The 20393-nt window shown below is 35.9% G+C and overlaps 3 protein-coding genes across 3 annotated transcripts in view; 1 reads left to right on the forward strand and 2 right to left on the reverse strand.

Annotated features, from left to right (window-relative positions):
* Positions 1 to 2506: 2506 nt before the first annotated feature.
* Positions 2507 to 5988, forward strand: LOC136807813 (uncharacterized). The gene is made up of 4 exons (XM_067064438.1): positions 2507 to 2837; positions 3737 to 4741; positions 4956 to 5075; positions 5322 to 5988. The coding sequence occupies exons 1-4, from the start codon at positions 2699 to 2701 to the stop codon at positions 5696 to 5698; spliced, it is 1641 nt and encodes a 546-aa protein (XP_066920539.1). The 5' UTR covers positions 2507 to 2698; the 3' UTR covers positions 5699 to 5988.
* Positions 5989 to 7189: 1201 nt separating this feature from the next.
* The window catches only part of LOC136807823 (exportin-7-like), a 61597-nt gene continuing 48393 nt past the window's right edge, over positions 7190 to 20393 (reverse strand). The window contains exons 26-34 of the mRNA XM_067064448.1: positions 17091 to 17145; positions 16523 to 16682; positions 15945 to 16034; positions 12982 to 13030; positions 12041 to 12201; positions 11019 to 11069; positions 10811 to 10858; positions 9070 to 9200; positions 7190 to 7655 (exon numbers count right to left, since the gene is read on the reverse strand). Coding sequence (XP_066920549.1) covers positions 7550 to 7655; positions 9070 to 9200; positions 10811 to 10858; positions 11019 to 11069; positions 12041 to 12201; positions 12982 to 13030; positions 15945 to 16034; positions 16523 to 16682; positions 17091 to 17145 — 851 coding nt within the window. The 3' untranslated portion in view covers positions 7190 to 7549. The remainder of the gene's footprint in view (positions 7656 to 9069; positions 9201 to 10810; positions 10859 to 11018; positions 11070 to 12040; positions 12202 to 12981; positions 13031 to 15944; positions 16035 to 16522; positions 16683 to 17090; positions 17146 to 20393) is intronic.
* Positions 13700 to 15349, reverse strand: LOC136807843 (ficolin-2-like). Its single transcript, XM_067064467.1, has 2 exons — positions 14603 to 15349; positions 13700 to 14367 (listed from the first exon to the last, which is right to left on the reverse strand). The coding sequence occupies exons 1-2, from the start codon at positions 15264 to 15266 to the stop codon at positions 13835 to 13837; spliced, it is 1197 nt and encodes a 398-aa protein (XP_066920568.1). The 5' UTR covers positions 15267 to 15349; the 3' UTR covers positions 13700 to 13834.

The raw sequence follows: 20393 nt of genomic DNA on the forward strand, positions 1-20393 counted from the left end.
TACAGAAAACATAACTTGCTGAACCACCAATTGATTTTGATGGAGCACTTTCTCTAGATGATTTCATAATAATCGAATCTATCATTTACTTTCCCTTTCCTTTGCCAATTATGTGACTTTGATGGTCCTATTGAGATTATTTTTAGCTAGGGCACCTTGTAGGATGTAGGGTGGTTTTATTTACTGAGAAATCAAATAAAATACTTCTAACGTCATATCCCTTTAATATTTTCAAAATTCTCCCAAACAAATTTGAAAATTGTGTAACCATTATTTTGCGATGGGTTGTGTGAATTGATCATCCCTCGTGATCAAAGAACCTTTTATATTGACTTTAAAAATAGGTTGATTTTCAGGGAGTTTCTAAACATCGACCAGAAATGGCGACCACGACCAGCGACCACGACCGGCGACCAGATAAATTTGGGTTATCGAGTTTATCTGCTCTCTCCACCGTAGAGAACATCCAAATCGAGTCCTGATGTGGCTTTCAAATGAACCACTGAGCACGTGGCTGAGAATTACTCTAGCTTAGAATACTAAAAGTGACCTTTGACACTACCAGTCATTTTCTAGACAAAGTGACACTTTTTGACAAAAATATCGACAGGGCAATTAAGTGTGATGCCTGTAAACTTTATTACACCAAATATTTTAATTATGCTGAATGAGATGTCTTTAGTATGAATAGATAGAAATTGTCAGTAGGCAAAAGCTGGGAAGGGCAGTTTTAGAGATATCAATCTCATCAATTATTCTATTGTCCTTACATTGTCAAAATGACTTATTTTGAAAAAATAATGATCTGATGATCAAATATAAAGCTTCCTAAATGAATTTCAGCAAAAAATTTGCCACTGATTAATTTGATGCTGAAAATACAAAAGGATAGAAATTGACAACCCATTCAAGCTCCAAGAGCGTTAAAATGGCTGTTCTACACGTTTTGCACGTGGCTTTATAATTACTGTAGAAGAGACAGGGGTGAGTTTTTACTCTTCAATTCGATAAATAAATGATCATAGGAGAAAGACTCTAAGGTGGAGAAAGAGGAAAAACTCGATAACCCAAATTTATCTGGTCGCCGGTCGTGGTCGCTGGTCGTGGTCGCCATTTCTGGTCGATGTTTAGAAACTCCCTGATTTTCATGAAATTTTCAGTAATTATTTTTTATGTAAATAATTTTCATAATAGAGGGATTAATCTTTCTGGTAAATACCCACAATAATAAAAAGGTCATTTTTTGCAGCTAATTTCTGATGATAATAGTTTAGGGAAATTCTACTTTGACAATTCAGTTGTACTTAGAAAATGCAGATATAAAGTTTAGCTGTGGTCATCAAATGACTTTCGACCTTTTATCTTTTTATCTTGAGTTTGAGACAGCTATATAATCTGAAAAATCTGATCACAGCTATTGAGTACAATTCTGTATGAATTAAAAAATATAATGTAGAAATGAGCGCGAATTTTTTTCCTTTGTCCTTTGTTACGAGCTTCATCATGCTCAACTAAGGTTAATTAAAAATTTTGAAGGTCTCTGCAGAAAAACTGGCCGGATTAAAAATCTTCTTTTCTTTGTACAAAATTTTATCGTTTTCGCCAAAGTTTTTTTTCGCAACTGTTTTCAAAGAAATTTAGCGCGCTTTTTTTTGCGATGCCCTGTTTTTCACGTTTTTCAATAGAATTTTTAGCATGTAGGTAACATCAATCTTTGATCTGAATGCGCAACCAACCGCGAACAATTTTTTTTCACGAACAAACTTGAATTTATTTGTGTTTTATGTTTTCAAACAATTTTTGAAACAGTTATAAAAAAATATTTAGCGAAGTCTTTTTTTCTATAAACCTAGACACATTCCTCTAAACTACTTTGATTGAGTTTTGATACAAGAATTCCGGACTGTACAAATTCCAAAATAGCTTAATTAAGGATGAACAAAAATTGAATTGGATACAATTTCTGTCAAATTAAAGTCAACCTCAGCTGTACAGCCAAATCCACGCGCGCGCACGCTTCACAATTTTTCCCACATGAAAACAATTTTTTTAATGAAATCAATCTAAATTGTTATTTACTTTGATTAAAAGGATAATAATCCCAATTCACACCTGAAAAAATTAAATGGTTTTTTGACGGTTCATTTACAACATCCATGCAATATTTTTATAACAGCCTGAAATTTGCTTGCGAAAATTTGCCTCATCCAGCTGCCTCAGGTTATTGATCGTATGCGCATGGCCGAGTTATTTCTAGCGCCTTCACAAAAATTGAAAACAACAAACGGACGTCATTTGAATGTAAAGAAAACATGCAAGTGGAGTTCAGGTTTAAGAGAAAGAAACCATTGTTAGGTTGGTTTAAAACAATTGTTTTAAAGAAAAGTTTAAAAAAGGAGATTGGTGTCTAATCTATTGTTTACTTTTTTTTTGTCTTTTGTTCTGTGAGAAGAATAGTGGAGAGTTAGTTGTATTTATTATAAAATACGCATGTTCGGCCAAATGTACTTCACTCATATGCTTCATTACAGAGAGCACACTTTAGTTGTAGAAGATTTTTATGCTGAAGCAAAGCAAGCAAACGGCTTCTAATAAAGTTAATTCAGCATTTTTTCGTTTGTGCAAAACGAGTTGCTCACGTGGTTTCTTGACAGAAGACTTTTTTTATACTTAAATTTAATTTGATCAATTGGCCGTCATGCCTAAAGCATTTTTAGTAAAGAAGGATAAAGCTCTTGATGATGGAGGGCTCGGTGGAGATTTAGGCGGAGCCACAGATGTGGGTGTGGCACCAAACAATGTTCAAGTTTCACAGAATCCACTAAACCCAAATGGAGGTATGAACAGTTAATTTGTTTTTTAAAGCAGTCATTTTAGGGTTAAACTTTACAAGAGTATTCTATTTATACTGACATGGATTCTTTGGACACAAGAGGGAGAAAATTTTCGCAATCGAAACAAGAAAACTTTTTTGCCATTTCACAATATTTTTCCCTCAAGCTTTTCTTTGCAAAATTTTGTTGAGGCTTTTAATTTGTCGTTCTATTATTGTGAAGTTTGGTAAAGTACACATCGCTTTTGAGACTTTGCTTTGTTCAAAAATGTTTTTTTGCCTTTTCCGTTCAGAAGATTTTTTGCCCCTTATAAAACTTTTTCCGGAAAGAAAGTTCAAATCTTTCTTCTGTTCTAAAAGTTTGAAAGATTCTATAAAGGAATTCCTTGATTTGATCTTTCGCATAGGTTTTGAAATGCATAATTTATTACGATAATTCCCACGGTCACGTGGTCATATTTCTGAGGAATTAGCATGAAGCTATTGAACTGTGTGTCAATTTCTTTTCAATTTTTTGACCTGAAAATCGTCTCTTTTACCAAACCCTGCCTTTATGGAATATTTTTCTTTACCAAGGAGTTTGAATTTAATTGTTTTCAAATTGTTTGAAGTTTTTGTTCAAAAAATAAAGCATTTTAGGAAAGAATAACACTCAGACTGCTACATGTTTCCCAAATTTTAACCTAAACATTCTTATAAAGTGTGGGAAGTGTCTTGCAGTTTTTTATAAGAATTTTTGATGCCTTATCATATTTACATTGAGGATTTTCGGCTTGTAAAAATATTCTATGATTGTCCCTAAACTTGTGGGCTTCTGGGTCTTTCCTTCTTTAGAATGTTTAAAAAAAATCATTAAAATTCATGAAATTTTCTAATTTTCGCAATATTTTTTCATTTTTTCAGATCCAACAGGACTTCAAGATCAACAAGTACCAAACAATGGTAACTTCTTCTACCCTCCCACCTACGGTTTTTACCCTCAAGAATACTACTCTTCATACCTTCCCACCCTATGGACACGTCACTACCAACAAGACTTCAACAACACCAACCCAACAAACAACTGGTCCAATTTTCAACCAACCAATGATGATACACAGAAAAACAACTTTATGCAAAACCTCAACCTGCCAAACCAGATGAATCTTCAACCGCAACAAATGAACGCCAACAACTTTGGTAACTTTGGCAACCCTGTCAACAATATGAGCAACCAAGCCAACAATGCTGCCAACCTTTCCAATTTCTTCTCAAACTCGTCCACACAAGCAGATCAATTCCAACAACAATACGCACAATTTCTTCCACAACAAGCACAACAATTACAACAACAGCAACAAGTCATGAGCCAATTCGGTCTTGGAAACCCTCTCGCTGGACCCACCGGCCAATTCGACGTCGGCGATCCAAACGATAAAGTCAAACGTGATCTTTACAATGAATTCTTCGATCTCGATAACAACGCACGGAAAGAAACACAAATGCTTCTACCAAACGCTGTTGCAGCCGCTCTCGAAAACCAAGTTCAACAGCGGCCCCGTCGGCGTCGTCGACAAGATGGAGGGTCCGAGACCGACAGCATTTCATCCAACGATTCGAACCGTTCCGACCACAGTTCAGCAGCTGTCGTGGACAGTATCATTAACAGTGGGCTTGAAGCAATGCAACGTCCTGACAAAGGAGGTATGCAAGGAATGCCACGATTCACCGGAGACCTCTTATCACCGAAACTGGAAGATGGCGAAAAAATCTTCAAATGTGAATACTGCGACAAAAAGTTCACCAGAAGTTGGAACTATCAGCGCCACGTTCTCATCCACTCAGGAAGAAAACCTCATAAATGTGATGTCTGTCACAAAGCATTCGTTCTTGCAGCACACCTCAAAATACACATGCGAATTCATACAGGTATAAGAAGCCTTTCTTATAAATCTTTCTTCATTCAAAAATCGTTTCATGTCTTCATGTTCGAAAACCTGAAAGAATCTGTAATACTGAACCTCTAAGCATCCTTTTGAACACAGACAGCTTCAAATTAAAATCAATCACAATCAAGTTTAAACTAATCTTCGAGATTTTTTTTACAAATTCTGATCTTCGCATTTACCTTCTTTACCTTCAGGTGAAAAACCATACGTTTGTTCCGAATGTAAACGGGGCTTTGCACAACTCACAAATCTTCAACGCCACATCTTGACACACACTGGACAAAAACCACACAGATGCAAGCATTGCAATAAAGGTATGTCTACACTATACTACATTTCATTCACTCTACCATTTATTCAGCAAAGAGTTCTAACTGCGAATACTTTGATATTCTAATTTAAAAACGGTAAACATTTGAGTTTGATATTTATGAATTTCTCTGAGGAGATTTTTTCTAAGTCATACATACAGGAATTACCAAAGTTAAATTCTTAGCTGAGCTTTTGTAAACCAATTCCATTACTTCAATATAACCCTTTCCTTTGTTTCTCTCCTTCAGGATTTGTTTCATCCAGCGATCTCCGACGTCACATCCGTATTCACACTGGCGAAAAACCATATAAATGCCACGCATGCTCTAAAGCCTTCACCACAAGTGGAAATTTACAATCACACATCCTCACTCACACTGGTGTAAAACCATACTCTTGTTCAATCTGCAAATGGAAATTCATTTCATCATCCAATTTGAGGACTCATTTACGAACACATCACTGCAACGATCAAGACCAATCAAACGAGCAAATGGTCCCTGACGCCCCGGACGTCCACCAACATCAAGTTCATCATAACCTTGTGGGCGCCGCTACAAGCCAGGGCGTTCAACACCACGGCGATAACGTCTTTATACCTGTTCAACAGCAAGCTCATATGTAAATTATGCTGACAAAGCAATTTCTTGAACACTTTTTGCTGATCTTCAACAAATTTTGATCAACTTATCATGCTGATGTCAGCAGTTAATCCAAAACGTTTTGTCATATTGACATCCTCTTTTGTTCTTTGTGTGTTTTAGGTAGAATTTTTTATTTGAAAAAAATGTAAATTTTTTAAGAGATGTAATTAAAAGCGTCATGTATATGTATATAGCATCATTTTTTGATAAAAACGATTTTTAGGATAATTTTTTAAAAGATTTATGTCACTGTTGGGTGACAAAGCCCAAATTCTTTCAAAGTTTTGTTATAGTTGGTATACCTGTGTGTCACAGAAACGGTTGGACTCCCTACCTACTTAAAATTTGGCTAAAGTTTCGTCCCCGGTTGGAAAATTGAATTTGTTTTCATTCCCATTTGAAATTCACTAAAAACATTGCACTCCAAAACCATCCCCGCTGGATTAAGCTGGGAACAAAATAATTTCAATCCTCACTGGAATTTCCACCGGGACTGTGAGACGGGTGTAAATATCTCATATTATATCTTATTTCGAATCAATTTACATACTGACGAAGAATTCATCACTGTGACCTGATAGGATTGGTCCCTCCTTGGGATTTCGAAGTCAACTCTTACTTTCATAAGAAGCAGTAAATCTTTGATAAGGTTCGGCTGTTCTTATTTATTGGCACTTTGAGCCTCAAAATGAATGCGCAATTTTGTCCTCACCTATTTATCACGATGAGGCATTATGTTTTTTATAAACCACTCCAATTTCCGGGCCAGGACTGGGGTTGATTAGCATTCTGACTCATCTCCTGAAAAATTTGCCTTGACCACCCCTGATATTATACCATATTATGCTTATTGGGCCAAGGGCTATAGGTAAGATAGTAAGATTTCTAAAAAGCTTTTGCTCTTTTGTTTTACGAGATGGTAAATACAGCTTTATTGAGCCCTTGAGCCTTAGCAACCTGGTTGCTTATAAAAATACATCTAATAGTTAACCCTACCCACCTCTACCCTAAACAATTAAAAAATACCCCTCTAACACCCCCTTCTCACAGCCGGTGGGATTTTTTCAGCCAATGGGGGTAAAAGTAACGGACCAAAACTCGATGGGGATTCATATTCAAATGTCTTTTATTGCTGGGAATTCGAATTCCATTGTTTGTTTTTTTTTAAGCCAGAAAACTAGTCAAAAAAAGGGGATAGAAAAAATAACACAATATTTTGCAGTGAGGGTTTATTTGTCTGATTATTTCAGCGGGGACAAAAATAAGAGTATAATTTTCCACTGGGGATGAAATTTCTGCCAATTTTTTCATTAGAGGGAGGGGGTCTGCGAGAAAGGGGTGTCTGTCCTCTTCTTTGCCAGGTCAATATTTTAAGCTTAAACTTCTGCCCCCTCAACAAGAGAGTCACACCTTACAACAAAAAATTACAATGGGGATTAAAATTTCTGTTAAGGATATTGAAGCAATATGAATTGTATTTAAAAATTCTATTCTAAGGTTTTCTTTCACGCAGTCACACAGACTGGACAATGTATGATACACCAATATCTCTCTCAAAAAAAAACGTTCATACAAAAAATAAAAAAACAAGACATGTCAAGCACTCGAGCCCAGACTTCTGTGGACTTGTGTGACTATTTTTCTCATGGTAAAGCTTATAAAAATATAAAGTTCGTTTCATTTTTGTCGTTATCTATCGATCGTTTGCAGTAAAGTGAATTTTCTAGCGAATCAGAGAAACAATACGTCATAACGAACTTTTCACTTCGTATCACCGTGGTAATTGAAATCAACAATTTCTCCTCACCAACCTCCATTGAGTTTGCTTTTGGTTACACAGTGAAGCCCATCATCTCCAATACTGGTATACTATGTCCAGATAACACGCCTAACATGGCTTTCACGTTACTTCTGAAGGAAGATAGATTCTGTGTAAACCTGCACGAGAATATAAAGAATGAGAAATTTAGTCTTCAATATAAGTTACATTGTAATTCCTAATAGCATACCGCAGTGGTTCTAAAAATAGACATCAAAATTACTGTGTTGTCCGAGTTTTAATCCCATCATTCTTTGCATTAATTGCTTTTGTAAGTCAATTACACTTATCGACAATACAAACTTGCACGCTTTACGAATCAAGATGAAAAGTATTGTGGGATTGAATTTCGGTTAAATGTTAAAAGTAATAATTATGTTTAATAAATTGGCGTTTGCATAGCGGTACGCTATTTACATATCCTAATATTTATCTCATCAAACAACAAACTATACACTAGATGGTCAGAACACATAGACACAGGTTTTGCTGCCGGTGAATACTATAGGGCAACAGCTCGGTAGTATAGTGCTAGGGTGGCTGGCTCAAACACTGATAAAATTATTTCATCCGAACATTATCCGCTAATTATTATTTGTCATCCAGACGAAATATGAACATAATGAGCTTAGGCTGCATGCATCCCCTCTGATATGTTTGATATAGGGGATGCGTATCGAGTATAAAATTCCCGTCCTAAAGTTACCCTAGTCTGGAGATCCATACTCTCTAACCAAAACTTACACAGCCAAAGCATATCCCATCAGAAGCTACTCAGTGAGAGTATGGTATTTGTGACCCAGTTTGAATTTGTTACATTTGGTTTGAATTACAGTTGACGCTCTTTAATTCGACGTTCTACTATTCGATAGGCTCCCTTATCCGATGAAATTTTAAATCCCCGTCAACAAGAAACTCTCATAAACGACGCTCTATTATCCGATAAGCTCCCTTATTCGATGCAAATCCAATTCTCCTTGAAGATCGAATTAGAGAGCGTCAACTGTATGTGCCAAAAAAGCCGTTGATAAGGTAGCCAATCAGATTCGCGCATTTCCAATCAAAACAATAATATCATGTGATTTCAACTATTTTTTAACAGCCAATATAATTCTTCGCATGGATCCTGTATCTTCATTAATACTCGGCCTACTACTGTCTTTCCTCTGTTTTTTCCGTTAAGTCCGGTATACACGTTGAATTTTTTTACCCCCGGCTTTGTGTCTTTGAGTTTTAGAAACTTGTTAATGTTGATTAGTAGGTTTGATAGAAGAGATCTTTTGATTTCAATAAATTTGAAGTTCATTTTATTTTGTACATTTGAAAAGTGCAGTAGCACGAAACTCGGAGTAGTGTACTTTTTATTTTGTGATAAAAGCTATCTTTTAATATTTTAAATTTGAATTAAAAAATTGATTGGGTGGAGGTTAATAAAATCAATGGACACGATTAACATGACTGATTGTAATTAGGCTTTCAAGACAATAATGAAAGTTGTCCCATGTATTGCTGAAAAGAAATGGAGTTATATACCTGTCACGATTTTTAGCTGAGAGAGAACGTTCAACGCCGTCCATCAGATCCCTAAAATAGGTCGCCATCTTTTGTTGTTTTTCTGCGTTCTCTTGAACCTGTGTAATCCTTTCCTCTAATACTGTGAAAACCTGAAAACGAGATACGAGGAAATTTTCACAAATCTTATGAGAAGCATTTTGAGGAAATTTTCATATATTTCACACTTGTCATAGGGTCAGAAAAGGATTGTAATTATTGCGAGAGCCTCTATCACAGCAGCTGAGTACCTAATGAACCCTAATGAACAGGTAAAAACACAAATTAATTTAACGTCAGACATTTTTGCGGCCAGAAAATTTTGCGATTCTGGCCATCTTACTAGAATCTAATTTCGCGAACATGACTTATATTTCGTGAATCAGCAATATTGAAAATTCGCGAGATTTCTGGCGAGAAAAAATTAAAGGACATTAAAGGAGCTATATCTTAGTCTCCAAACCACGTATGAAATAATGTTTAGGATCAAAATAGCTTGAAATCGAAATGACATTTCGGTGGTTATTAAAGTCACTTCTGTTTCGTCACTTGCCAGCCTTTTAATATATGACTCGTTAAGTTAGCGAAGAAGAAGCATTTCTGATACCATGACTTTTTCCATCGCCCTACACCAAAAAGTATTTGACTACAAGTGAGAAATGAATTAGTTACAAACCAAATCAAAATACAATTTGACAATACAAAAGTCATAATTATCTATATGTCTAGAGCCATTCAAGGTGCAAGCCAGCGAATAAAGATAAACTCGTTCGTTTTCCAATCATGTTTGAAGAGTAGCCAGAGGGTAAATACGCCATTTTGTAAACGGACCATCCAAGGTTGTCGTTGCAGGTTGATGGACTTGCGGTCAAGAAATAATCATAGTCACTTGTTACCAATATTTGTCCAGTGATTGTAAAGTATCTGAGGTCTAGATGACCAAAGTAGTAAACCAAGCAGGAGAAAGGCTCGTTGATGTTGTGCACATTTTGACAGCATGAATCCAAAGTAACGTTTCCGCAAAATTCAAAGAAGACAGGAACTTTACTTAAGCTTGCTTCCCCATACACCACACCAAAGCCTTGCTTTCGTGCTCTACCATCTTCAGTTACACATTCCTTATCTCCAAGGTTTTGCCACAAGTTCGAGTTTTTCATCAGACTGTGTGGAATGTGAAGACAACCCATGTTATCATTCGGCATCACTCTCTGAGCGACATTTCCATTCATACAGAACTCAAATTCTAATGAACTTCCATTCTTGCTCAATTTGTAAATTTCTCCGCTGTTCGAGCAGGCCGTTGCATCGCACGATGAGAAAATCGCTAAGGAACACGCGAAGAAAAGCAACAAGAACATCGCTTCCAATCCCATCGCTAGAAAAACCTTTTTTCTTCAGAAAACTAGAAAAATCCTTTATATATATCTCAAAATATATTGGACAGAATTAGTAACACACGACATCTCCCATGAACATATTAAGTACAAACACGGTGTGAATATCTATTCTATCACCAGCTAATCGATATAAATTACCATGGGTGGAAAAGATGGCTTTCTTTCTCAAAAGAAAAAAAGGGTGTTAAAAAAAAAACCCTGCAATTGAATCAATACCACCATCTAAGATGCAGTTCACGAAAAAAGAAATGACTATACGCCCACAATAATTTGTAAAAAAAGTTTTGCTTAAAATGCATTATTAAACCCGGCATGAAATTACTCACTTTTTCGTTGAGGAGAATTAGCCCAAGCAACGGCCTTGACATCGACCACTGAAATAAAAAGGGGAAAATTACTCAGCTCTCCAAAAGTTATTTTGTGCGCTTTGAGATGAAGAGTAACAAAATCCCTCTCAAAGCGATTCAAGGTAAGAAAGTCAGAAAGCTACCCTTTTCAGGTATTAGGGATTAGGGTGTCAGATGAACAACTTACCATATTACGACATTCTTCAAACATCACAATATTGACAACGGTTGCCAGCATCTACAAACGGAAAACAATTCAGAAATCTTTTAACCCTTCGAGCATCTTCCTATTTTTTTACTAGGGGAAGCATTTTGGGGAGGGGGCTCGAACCCAGAATGTAAACTTTACCAAAATCATGTATTTGACTGATTGATTCGTTCGATTTGACTGAAATCTTTTCCTGAAGGCTGACTTTTCAAATAAAAGAGACTAGTAACAGAAAAAATTCGTTCCCAATAGTATTTGGTACTTGTAGACCGGTCTGTAAAATTAACGTTGACCACATGTCGGAAGTCAGGAACTACTGGAGCTTTTGACTTGGAATTTTCAAAAGTGATAGATATTGATCATTTAAGACGGTCTGCAAAATTTCAATTTAGTCACATGATTGGTTGGTATTTTACAAACGGTCCGTATTTTACCCGAAATGCTCACTTTCAGCATAGCCTCTCGTCCGATTTAGCTGCAAGCTTATATTATCAATACCTAAAACTTGTCAAAATCTCAAGTCAATAGCATTTTCCAATTACTAGAGTACCTAAGAGCTGATTTAGGCAAAAAGAGTAATTTTCGGCCGGTCTGTAAAATACCCGATACCAACAGATGAAGAAAAAATGATACTATGCCCAAATAATACAAAGTTAGAGAGGGGTCCTTTTTTCGGTATTTTCAAAGAATGATGACATCATCAGTTGACGAAGGTAAAGCATTACATCATAGTCCCATAGAAGAAACCATGTCCAATAATTGTAGGGATAACATAGTCTCTGAGGACGTACGGGGGTCGCCAGCACCGAAATATTGACGCATTTTTCTTGAACCACCAGAAGACTCGACAGAAAAAATCGCAAAAATTCTTATTTTGTCACCATATGGTACTTTTCACACCGACTGTCGTTTTTTTCTCCTAATCTGACCGAGATTTACGCACTTCACCTTCACAGAATGTATCAAATATAAGTAAGTTGTAGGTACGTAGCTCTACATACCTGTTGGAATATTTCTGAGCGCAATTCTAATATTTTGAGAGCAGGATGTTCAGCTAATTCATTCATTGGGTTGCCGCTTTTAGTGGCTTTCTGCCAGTTGGTGAAAAGAAAGGTAACGATGTGATCCAGAGCAGCACAACATCCTGTCGATATACTCAGATCTGAAACAAGATTCGAAAACGGTTATACAGCGGAGTCTCTTTAACTCGAACCTCTATTCATGATATCCACCATTGCAATGTCTTCCACGGACCCAACAGCTGATTGGTCGAAAGTGACATATTGACGGGTTTTACGTCACTTACAACCAATCACTTATTGGGTCAGTGATGTAATGTCAGAAGACATTGCAGTGCTGCATATCATGAATAACTCGATTGTCTCCTTAACTTTTTTTTTAATTATTATTATATATATTTTATTATTCTTTCAGTTAACAATGCCTTGCAATCCTTACTTCATAACTCGAATTTTCCTTTACTCGAACAAATTTGCGTTCCCCGTGCGTGTTCGAGTTATGGAGGCTTTACTGTACAAAGTATTCGGTAGAGTTTCCACTCAAAAGCCCACGGGGAACGCAAATTTGTTCAAGTTAAGGAAATTTCAAGCTATGGAGACTAGTTTATAAGCTGTTGTCAACTGAAAGGACCAGAAAACTTGTTCGAGCTGAAGAGACATTCGATTTATGGAGATTCCACTGTATTTATTTCTTATTTGAATCAGTCACAGTCAAGATTCAAGCTAGAATGTAATCAAGCAAACAGTAAATAGAAAAATCATGTATTCACTTTCTGGCTTAAATTCTTAAAAAGATTTTAAAGCTCCAAAAGATCTCTTACTTAAATGAAAATTTTAGAAATTTTTGATTTCGACTTGAAGTTGTTATCGAATTTCATTGGCGTTTAAAAGAGAATGAGGGGGAATTTCGGAGTTTATCTTACCGATTGCAACCAGACCTTCAGATAAAGTTGAGATAATGTGAAGAAACATCTAAAAGAAGATTGAAACGTGTTTCTATAAGAAAGTTATTAAACACATAAATATCTACCCGAAGGGGGTAAATTCGCAACTTTATGCTTTCAAGCAACAGTAGATCAAAAATATGAAATTTAGTCTTAGAGAGCTTTTACGTGTTTTCGAGATGAACAGTAAACGCTATTTCTCATCTATCAAAATGGTTCTAAACGTTTTGGTGAAATTCCTTTGTTGGTATTTGATCAAAAACATCATTCCCCACGCTAAGTAAGAACATCCTATATCCTTTGATATATTTAAATATTAGCATCATTTGGACTTATCGACCGCCGGAGGCGGTTTCTTTCATAGTGGTACGCTAATCTCGTTTTGCCTTGGCTCATTACTTTGTCTACCATTTACTTTCGGTTTTTTTAACTAGATTACCCAGGCGTTTCTCTTTTTTTTTCCTGAATGTCTTTTATTCGTAATTGAATAATCGAGACGTGAAAAATGACTATATTGTAATCTGTTTTCAATGAATAATCTAAAATGTACTGGAGATGACATGTAGGCGTTAACAATGTGCGCGCGCTCGCCGTGCGTGATGCGTGAAGGAAGGCGGTCGTTTCAGTGTGGTTTAGATCCACACTGTGATCTAGTAGTAATAACCAGTTGGGGAAAGAATCGATAACACTACATTGGTTGATATCATGATATCTAAATTCGTTCAAAAATATGATAAGATAAGAATTATAGCATACATAACGTGTTTTAGAAAAAGCACACATCTTATATTCTTTTCATAATAACAATACGAATTAATACTGATTAATATCGTCACTTTCGACGGACTTTCATTTCGGAGGATTGCAACCAAAAAGGATGCCAACTGAATGAATACAACACATCCGATGCTTGTTTGTAGTCGTCGTAAGCTCCATTGGGGTTAATCCAAGCACAACCGCCAAACCAAAACGCACCTCGCCTATCACGAGCACAATTACCCCCTGACCAATCATCATTATCAAAATCTGGAGTGGTGAATTTTCTCTTATTGTGATGAGCCAAGGATGGCTCTGTTCCACCAATATTCCCTGAATAACCTTTGATATGAAGCTGATAAGCATTCGATTCGCTATCAACATGAAAACTTGAATATTTTGCATAATTTTTATAGCTTCTGTCCTTTATTCCCAATTCGAAACGCATTTCAGAGCCGGTCAAAACAGCTTGTGTGGTGAGGAGATGGAGGTAGTCGTTTCCAAGCCAATGTTCATGTTGGAGTTGGCCAAAACCTTCTTTGTATGGTTTCCAGTTGCGATAGAAGTTGGTTGTACCATCAACACGTCTCTGGAACAATGTCCAGCCACCTAAAGTAAATATAAAAAAAACATGAGAAGCTTATACAACAAAATTATTTAATACAGCCTCGATTGACCATGGCTTAAGCAATCATAAAACGTTCGCAGTGTAAACTTCACGGGACACGAAAAGAATGGTAAAAATTCTCCTGAAGAATGTTTGCTAAAGGGACTGATTTTTGTTGTTTTGTGAACCTACCGAAGATTTTTGAAACTTTTTGAGATCAACCACACTTCAACTCACCTCCATCAGTAATTTGGTCACAATATACAGAGACAACCAAACCACGCGTATTCATATTGATTCGGTACAGCCCATTGGTGCGTTCACCTTGCACATGATGCTCCTTACAATCTCTCTTTACCGGCTTCGATCGACAATCACAAAAATACTTGTCCGCAATGTTGAAATCTTCAATGCAATAGCACGACCCACAAGCGTTTGGCTTTGAATTACAAAATCTGTTAAGTGTTTGCTCTTTGGTCTTTAACTTTAGTACCTCTTGACTTGTCTTGGTCAACTTCTGATTCATGGCTTGATTTGTTCTGGCAAAATGTTGTGTTAATTTTTGTTCCAGCACTTGGCTTGATTGTATAAGCTTACTACTCAGCTCGTTGTTCCCTCGAGTTAAATTTTGGTTGACGCCCTTTTCCAATTTGGTCAATTTTAGGTCAGTTTGTATTGCCATCTGATTAAGGAGTTTGTTACCATCGGTTAAGTTCTGGTTGGTTTCTTGTTTCAGTTTCGTCAGTCTCTGATTCGTGAGCACAAGTTTCTGGTTAGTTTCTGCTTGCAGCTTGACCAGCACTTTCATTTGAAGTTTTAAAATCTTGATGTCGTGAGCCGGATCGTTAGATGCCAGCAATGACGGTAAAAACATCGACAAAAAGATCAACAAAAACGTCATAGTCTTTGTTTAAGTTGTGTCGAAGAAAGAATGGTTAACAAAACTTTTCTATCTCCGTTTATACCAAGGTTCCACTTTCTACTAAAAACAGATTCACGCATGCGCCTAATAAACGCCATTGTTTGAAATAACGGACCTATCAGTGTTGACTTTTATGACTGATCACAAATCTAGAACTTTTAAAATCGCAAACACAAAAAAAGGGATTGCACAAAAACATAACAATACTTATCGAAAGCAAAGCTTTAAACAGGTGAAAAAACTTTCTCAAAGGATCATTTTCCTTCCTACGCACGCCTACTTCGAATAACCTTAAGTGTCCAACGTTTGCTATAGTTTTGAAAAACAATATTTTTCTTCCATCAATTGCGATTCTTCTGCAGTAAGAATCTTCAGAATCAGAATCAGTCTTTTTTTCTTTTTTGCGCGTGCACTGTTGCTATCAATTGTCCAAAAATGAGTCGATAGAAAACATTACTTTCTTTTGGCGGAAAATTAGTAGAATTAAAAGTACAATCTTTGTTCAGAATATTAATACTGAGCAAGTAATTCCAACAAGTTTTAGAATGACATTTTGTCCCCTTGAAAAATAAACATTTTCCTTAGACCCCCTGGAAAAGTTCGTTCAACCCTCTTGTATGGAGATAAAATGGAATGGCCCAATATATAAATCAATACCTGGGGATCCAGTTTACAGACTTGATCGATATGATGCTCAACTACGACTTCTATTAGTGTGTAATAACTTTTCCCCAGTTTTGGATATTCCTAAGAGAGAGGATAAAAATGTAACATAATATTAACTCCAGTTAGGGTTAGAAAAATTATCTTCTATAATCTATGATCGACACGATAGACCTTTTGAGGTTAATGCAATGACAATTGAGTTTAAAACCCAGAGAAGAATCTTTAACCTTTCTCAAGCAAGAAAAAGTGATTGAGATTTGGGCGACTTTTAGGATAACGGATTGAATCTAGCACTTTCTTTGTTTTCGCGTCGCGTCATATTTTTCAAAATCTGGCGATAGATTTTTCTTCCAATCTGGCGCTTGTGTGAAACCACGCGGGTAACGCGTTTTGGATGAGAAATAACTGGCTTTATTTCCCACGGAAGAGTTTCAACTCAGCCCCTTTGTGACTATGTTACATCGTACCGACATTAAAAAAACTCAGACCACCTCAAGAGCTTTGATGGTGTAATGACAGTTTATTCACCAGCCGTTTCATGATTTGAAAATCAGTCAACACCACCTTACCATAATATCTTTCTGTTCGATAGATCCTAACAATTTGATGAACATACCAAGGGCGTTTTCCAAGGCGTCATCTCCATACAACCGAAGAACGCCAAAGTTGACGTAACCACCCGCCAATGCAGCTCTCAACATTGAGAAGCATAACAGGATGGGTTTAATTCTAGAAGAGTTTGTTAAGGAACAGAATAATGACTTTCTTTACTATTCGTTCAGTTTAGGGCGTATTACAAAATACATGCATTATAGAAAATTTATCTTTCGAAGCTTAGCTAGTTTTTTTTAAATGCTTTAATTTGAGAATCCATTTAAAAATACTACACTAAAACGGAGCTAATTGAATTAAGCATTTTGAATTGTCATAAAAGATTAAATGACGATAAAAGCTTTGGTTAAATGTTTTTTTAGAAGGGGAAATTTTGTCAATAAACATAATATAGGATATCGACAAAAAGTGATCAATCGTGTAACAGAACAAACTTATTGCAAAGAGAACATAGAAAAGATAATACAAAGTTTTCCACGGCTTAATACAGAGACCACACGAAACATTGATTGTAGAAAAGGATACTTGACATCATATAATTGATCTGTTGGAACGTTCGTTAGCGTCACCAAGTAACTACCTATAGAACAAAGAAAAAATACTGTTCGAAATGATGGTCGCTTTTCAGCAAAACCTTCCTCCCTTTCAGTTATCTCTAGGTGGCAGATGGTACTCTAGTCCTATACAAAACAAAATATATCTGTCGGAATATGACGGAAACAACGTTTTTTGGGTGGATCCCTGGCCTGCATCTCCCCCCCCTAATTTAGAGAAATTAATTATGTGCAGGCAAATAAAGAAGTTTTGATTTAATTGATTTGATTTAAAATCACCATTCGGTCAAAACGAAAAATCGAGTGTATTATGCCGTGAAAAAGAAGCGTTTTCTAGAGGTGCAGTTACTCTAGTAACTAGTAATTAGTGTACTATCATGAATTTGAACTAAATATTTGAATAGTGTCTTGATCGGCTGGCTCGTTCTATGTGAAAAAGAAAATCAAAAGTAATAAACATCTTATCTTTTATATTATCTTGAATTTTATTTAAAAATGTCATCTCTTAGTACATTGACCAGTTAAGAACAAAACTTAGGCAAAATAGGCAAAGTAGCCCAGATTATGTAGGCAAATTAGCCGATAATGGAGAAAATTTGATTTTTGAGCGTAATATTGTCACATTCTATAACACCCCAGATTTATTCTAAATGATTCCAATCAGTAGGGAGGGGACTTAGAAAAAAACAATTAGTGACATATGTACAAAAGCTGCCAAATTATATAAAAAGAAGAAAAAAATCTAAAATTTTGACCGGGGACCCTTTCCAGGGCCCCCCCCCTCGGGCCCCATTTCTGCGGGGTACCCAGCGCAACCCCGGACCAATAATAGCCTAACACCAACTTTCTCAAAACATAGTCATGTGGCATATCAAATTATCAGAAATTTTATGCTGATTCCAAAAAACATTAGTAGTAGGGGTCAGAAATAAAGCTAAAAAAAGTTATGACCATATCAGATTTTGAGTAAATTGCATAATTCGCAAGAAATTTGAATAGAATCTTGATTATGACTAACTATCATGTAGTTAGTAGTTAAACTTCTGGTTTATTGAATGTAACTGTTTTCATGATATGAAGACATTTTCAGGTTTATTTAAGTTTTCTTTGGAGAGAAGGATTATGAATGTAGACAATGATGGTGAAGCTGAGGTACTTCAAACAAGAGCAAAAGATATTTTATCAAGCCAGAAATTGCCAAGTAAAAAATCAAAACAAACACAGAGGAATAAAAAGTTTTCAATTGCAAAGAGCATCACAAACTGCCACATGAGTGGACAGATAAATGTAAAGATTGTAATACCTGTTAATTTTGAGATGTTGGAATGTATCGAACACCGGAGCACGATATCAAAACATTATTAAATAATTATGAATTATTGAAAAAAAGAAGCACTTCAAAAAACAGATGATTTTAAGCAAATAGGTTAAAGAATTGTTTGACACTATTGGAAAGATTTCTCTTTGATTATTGAATAGTCCATTGCTAGGGCAAATTCTCTCCTAGGACTGACAGTGATATCCAATTCAATTCTTTGCAATTTTCGTTTAGGTATACAAATACAAGTTGAGTTCAATCCATAGACCATGATGGCACCTTTACAACTTTGTAACTTTAAAGGTGCCATAAATCATGGTCTATGGATTAAACTCGTATAACTAAACAAAAATTACAAAAAATTGAATTGGAATTCACTGTCAGTTCGGAGAGAATTTGCCCTAGCAATTGACAATTCAATAACCAAAAAGAAATCTTACCAATAATGTCAAACAATTCTTTAAGCTGTATTTCTCAAACTTCGGCCAGTAATCATCTGGTTTCTTCGAAGTGCTTCTTTTTTTTCAATGATTCATAACTATTTATATATTATTTTAATTATTTATAAAATTGTAATAAACATCTTTTGATATCGTGCTCCACTGTTCGATAGTTCTTTGGATAAACATTGCAAAAAATCCGCTGCAATACAACACCCTTTGCAACAGTTTTTTCAAAATTCTTATCCTTTCCTGTATTGACCATCTTAGTGGTGAATAGATATTCCAACGCTTTCTTGGCATTTGATAGAACATCCAAAGGTTATCTTTACATTCATTCTGTCCACTCATGTGGCAGTTTGTGATGCTCTTTACAATTGAAAAACTTTTTATTCCTTGATCTTTTACTTTGCAATTTCTGGCTTGATAAAATATATTTTGCTCTTGTTCAAAGTACCTCAGCTTCACCATCTTTGTCTACATTCATATACCTTCTCTCTAAAGAAAACTTAAATAAACCTGGAAATGTCTTCATATCATGAAAACAGTTACATTCAATAAACCAGAATTTTGTCAAAGTTTAACTACTAACTACATGAAATGTTAGTCATAATCAAGATTCTATTCGAATTTCTTCCAAATTATGCAATTTACTCAAAATCTGGTCCAAGATATGGTCATAACTTTTTTTAGATTTATTTCTGACCCCTACTACTAATGTTTTTGGAATCAGCATAGAATTTCTGATAATTTGATATGCCACATGACTATGTTTTAAGAAAGTTGGTGTTAGGCTATTTTTGGTCCGGGGTCGCGCTGAGTACCCCGCAGAAATGGGGCCCGGGGGGACCCTGAAAAGGGTCCCCGGTCAAAATTTTTGATTTCTTTCTTCTTTTTATACAATTTGGCAGCTTTTGTACATATGCCACTAAATTCTTTTTAATTTTCTTTTTTTAAGTCCCCTCCCTACAATCAGTGTTTATGACAAATATTAACCTTTGATTTCGCTCTAGAATGGGAGATATTTTCTAACTGCGCATGCAGTGCAAGCGGGGCGCGCCTCCTTTGTCCAAACGCGAGAAATAGTATAATAGACTTTCCACATCAAATTTGTGAGTGGCCAATCAGACGCGATTGGAAAATTATTATTATCGGTTATTTCGACCATTATTGATTATTTTGCCTATCAATTTTCTGGGAGCTGAAAAGGTAAGATTTTCAACCGGAGAATATTCTAGAAATATGCAAAATTTGCTTCTGATGAAAATACGAGTATTGATACTTCACTCAAAATTTTTTCCATTGCTGGCTATATAATCTGGCTAATTTGTTTATTTAGGGCTTAATAGACGATTTTCCGAGATGGTGGGCCAACTTGAAGTTGTTCCTGACTGCTGACACTCTTAAATAGAGTGAAATTGGTCATGAATTAACACCGTTTTCAGTCTATATATATAACGTATTTGTCCATTTAACGCCGGGCATTTTGAAGCTAGCCCTAGTTCCAACACAGGCC

This window comes from Clytia hemisphaerica, unplaced genomic scaffold, assembly GCF_902728285.1.
Source record: "Clytia hemisphaerica strain Z4C2 unplaced genomic scaffold, Clytia hemisphaerica genome assembly, whole genome shotgun sequence".
Classification (NCBI taxonomy): domain Eukaryota; kingdom Metazoa; phylum Cnidaria; class Hydrozoa; order Leptothecata; family Clytiidae; genus Clytia; species Clytia hemisphaerica.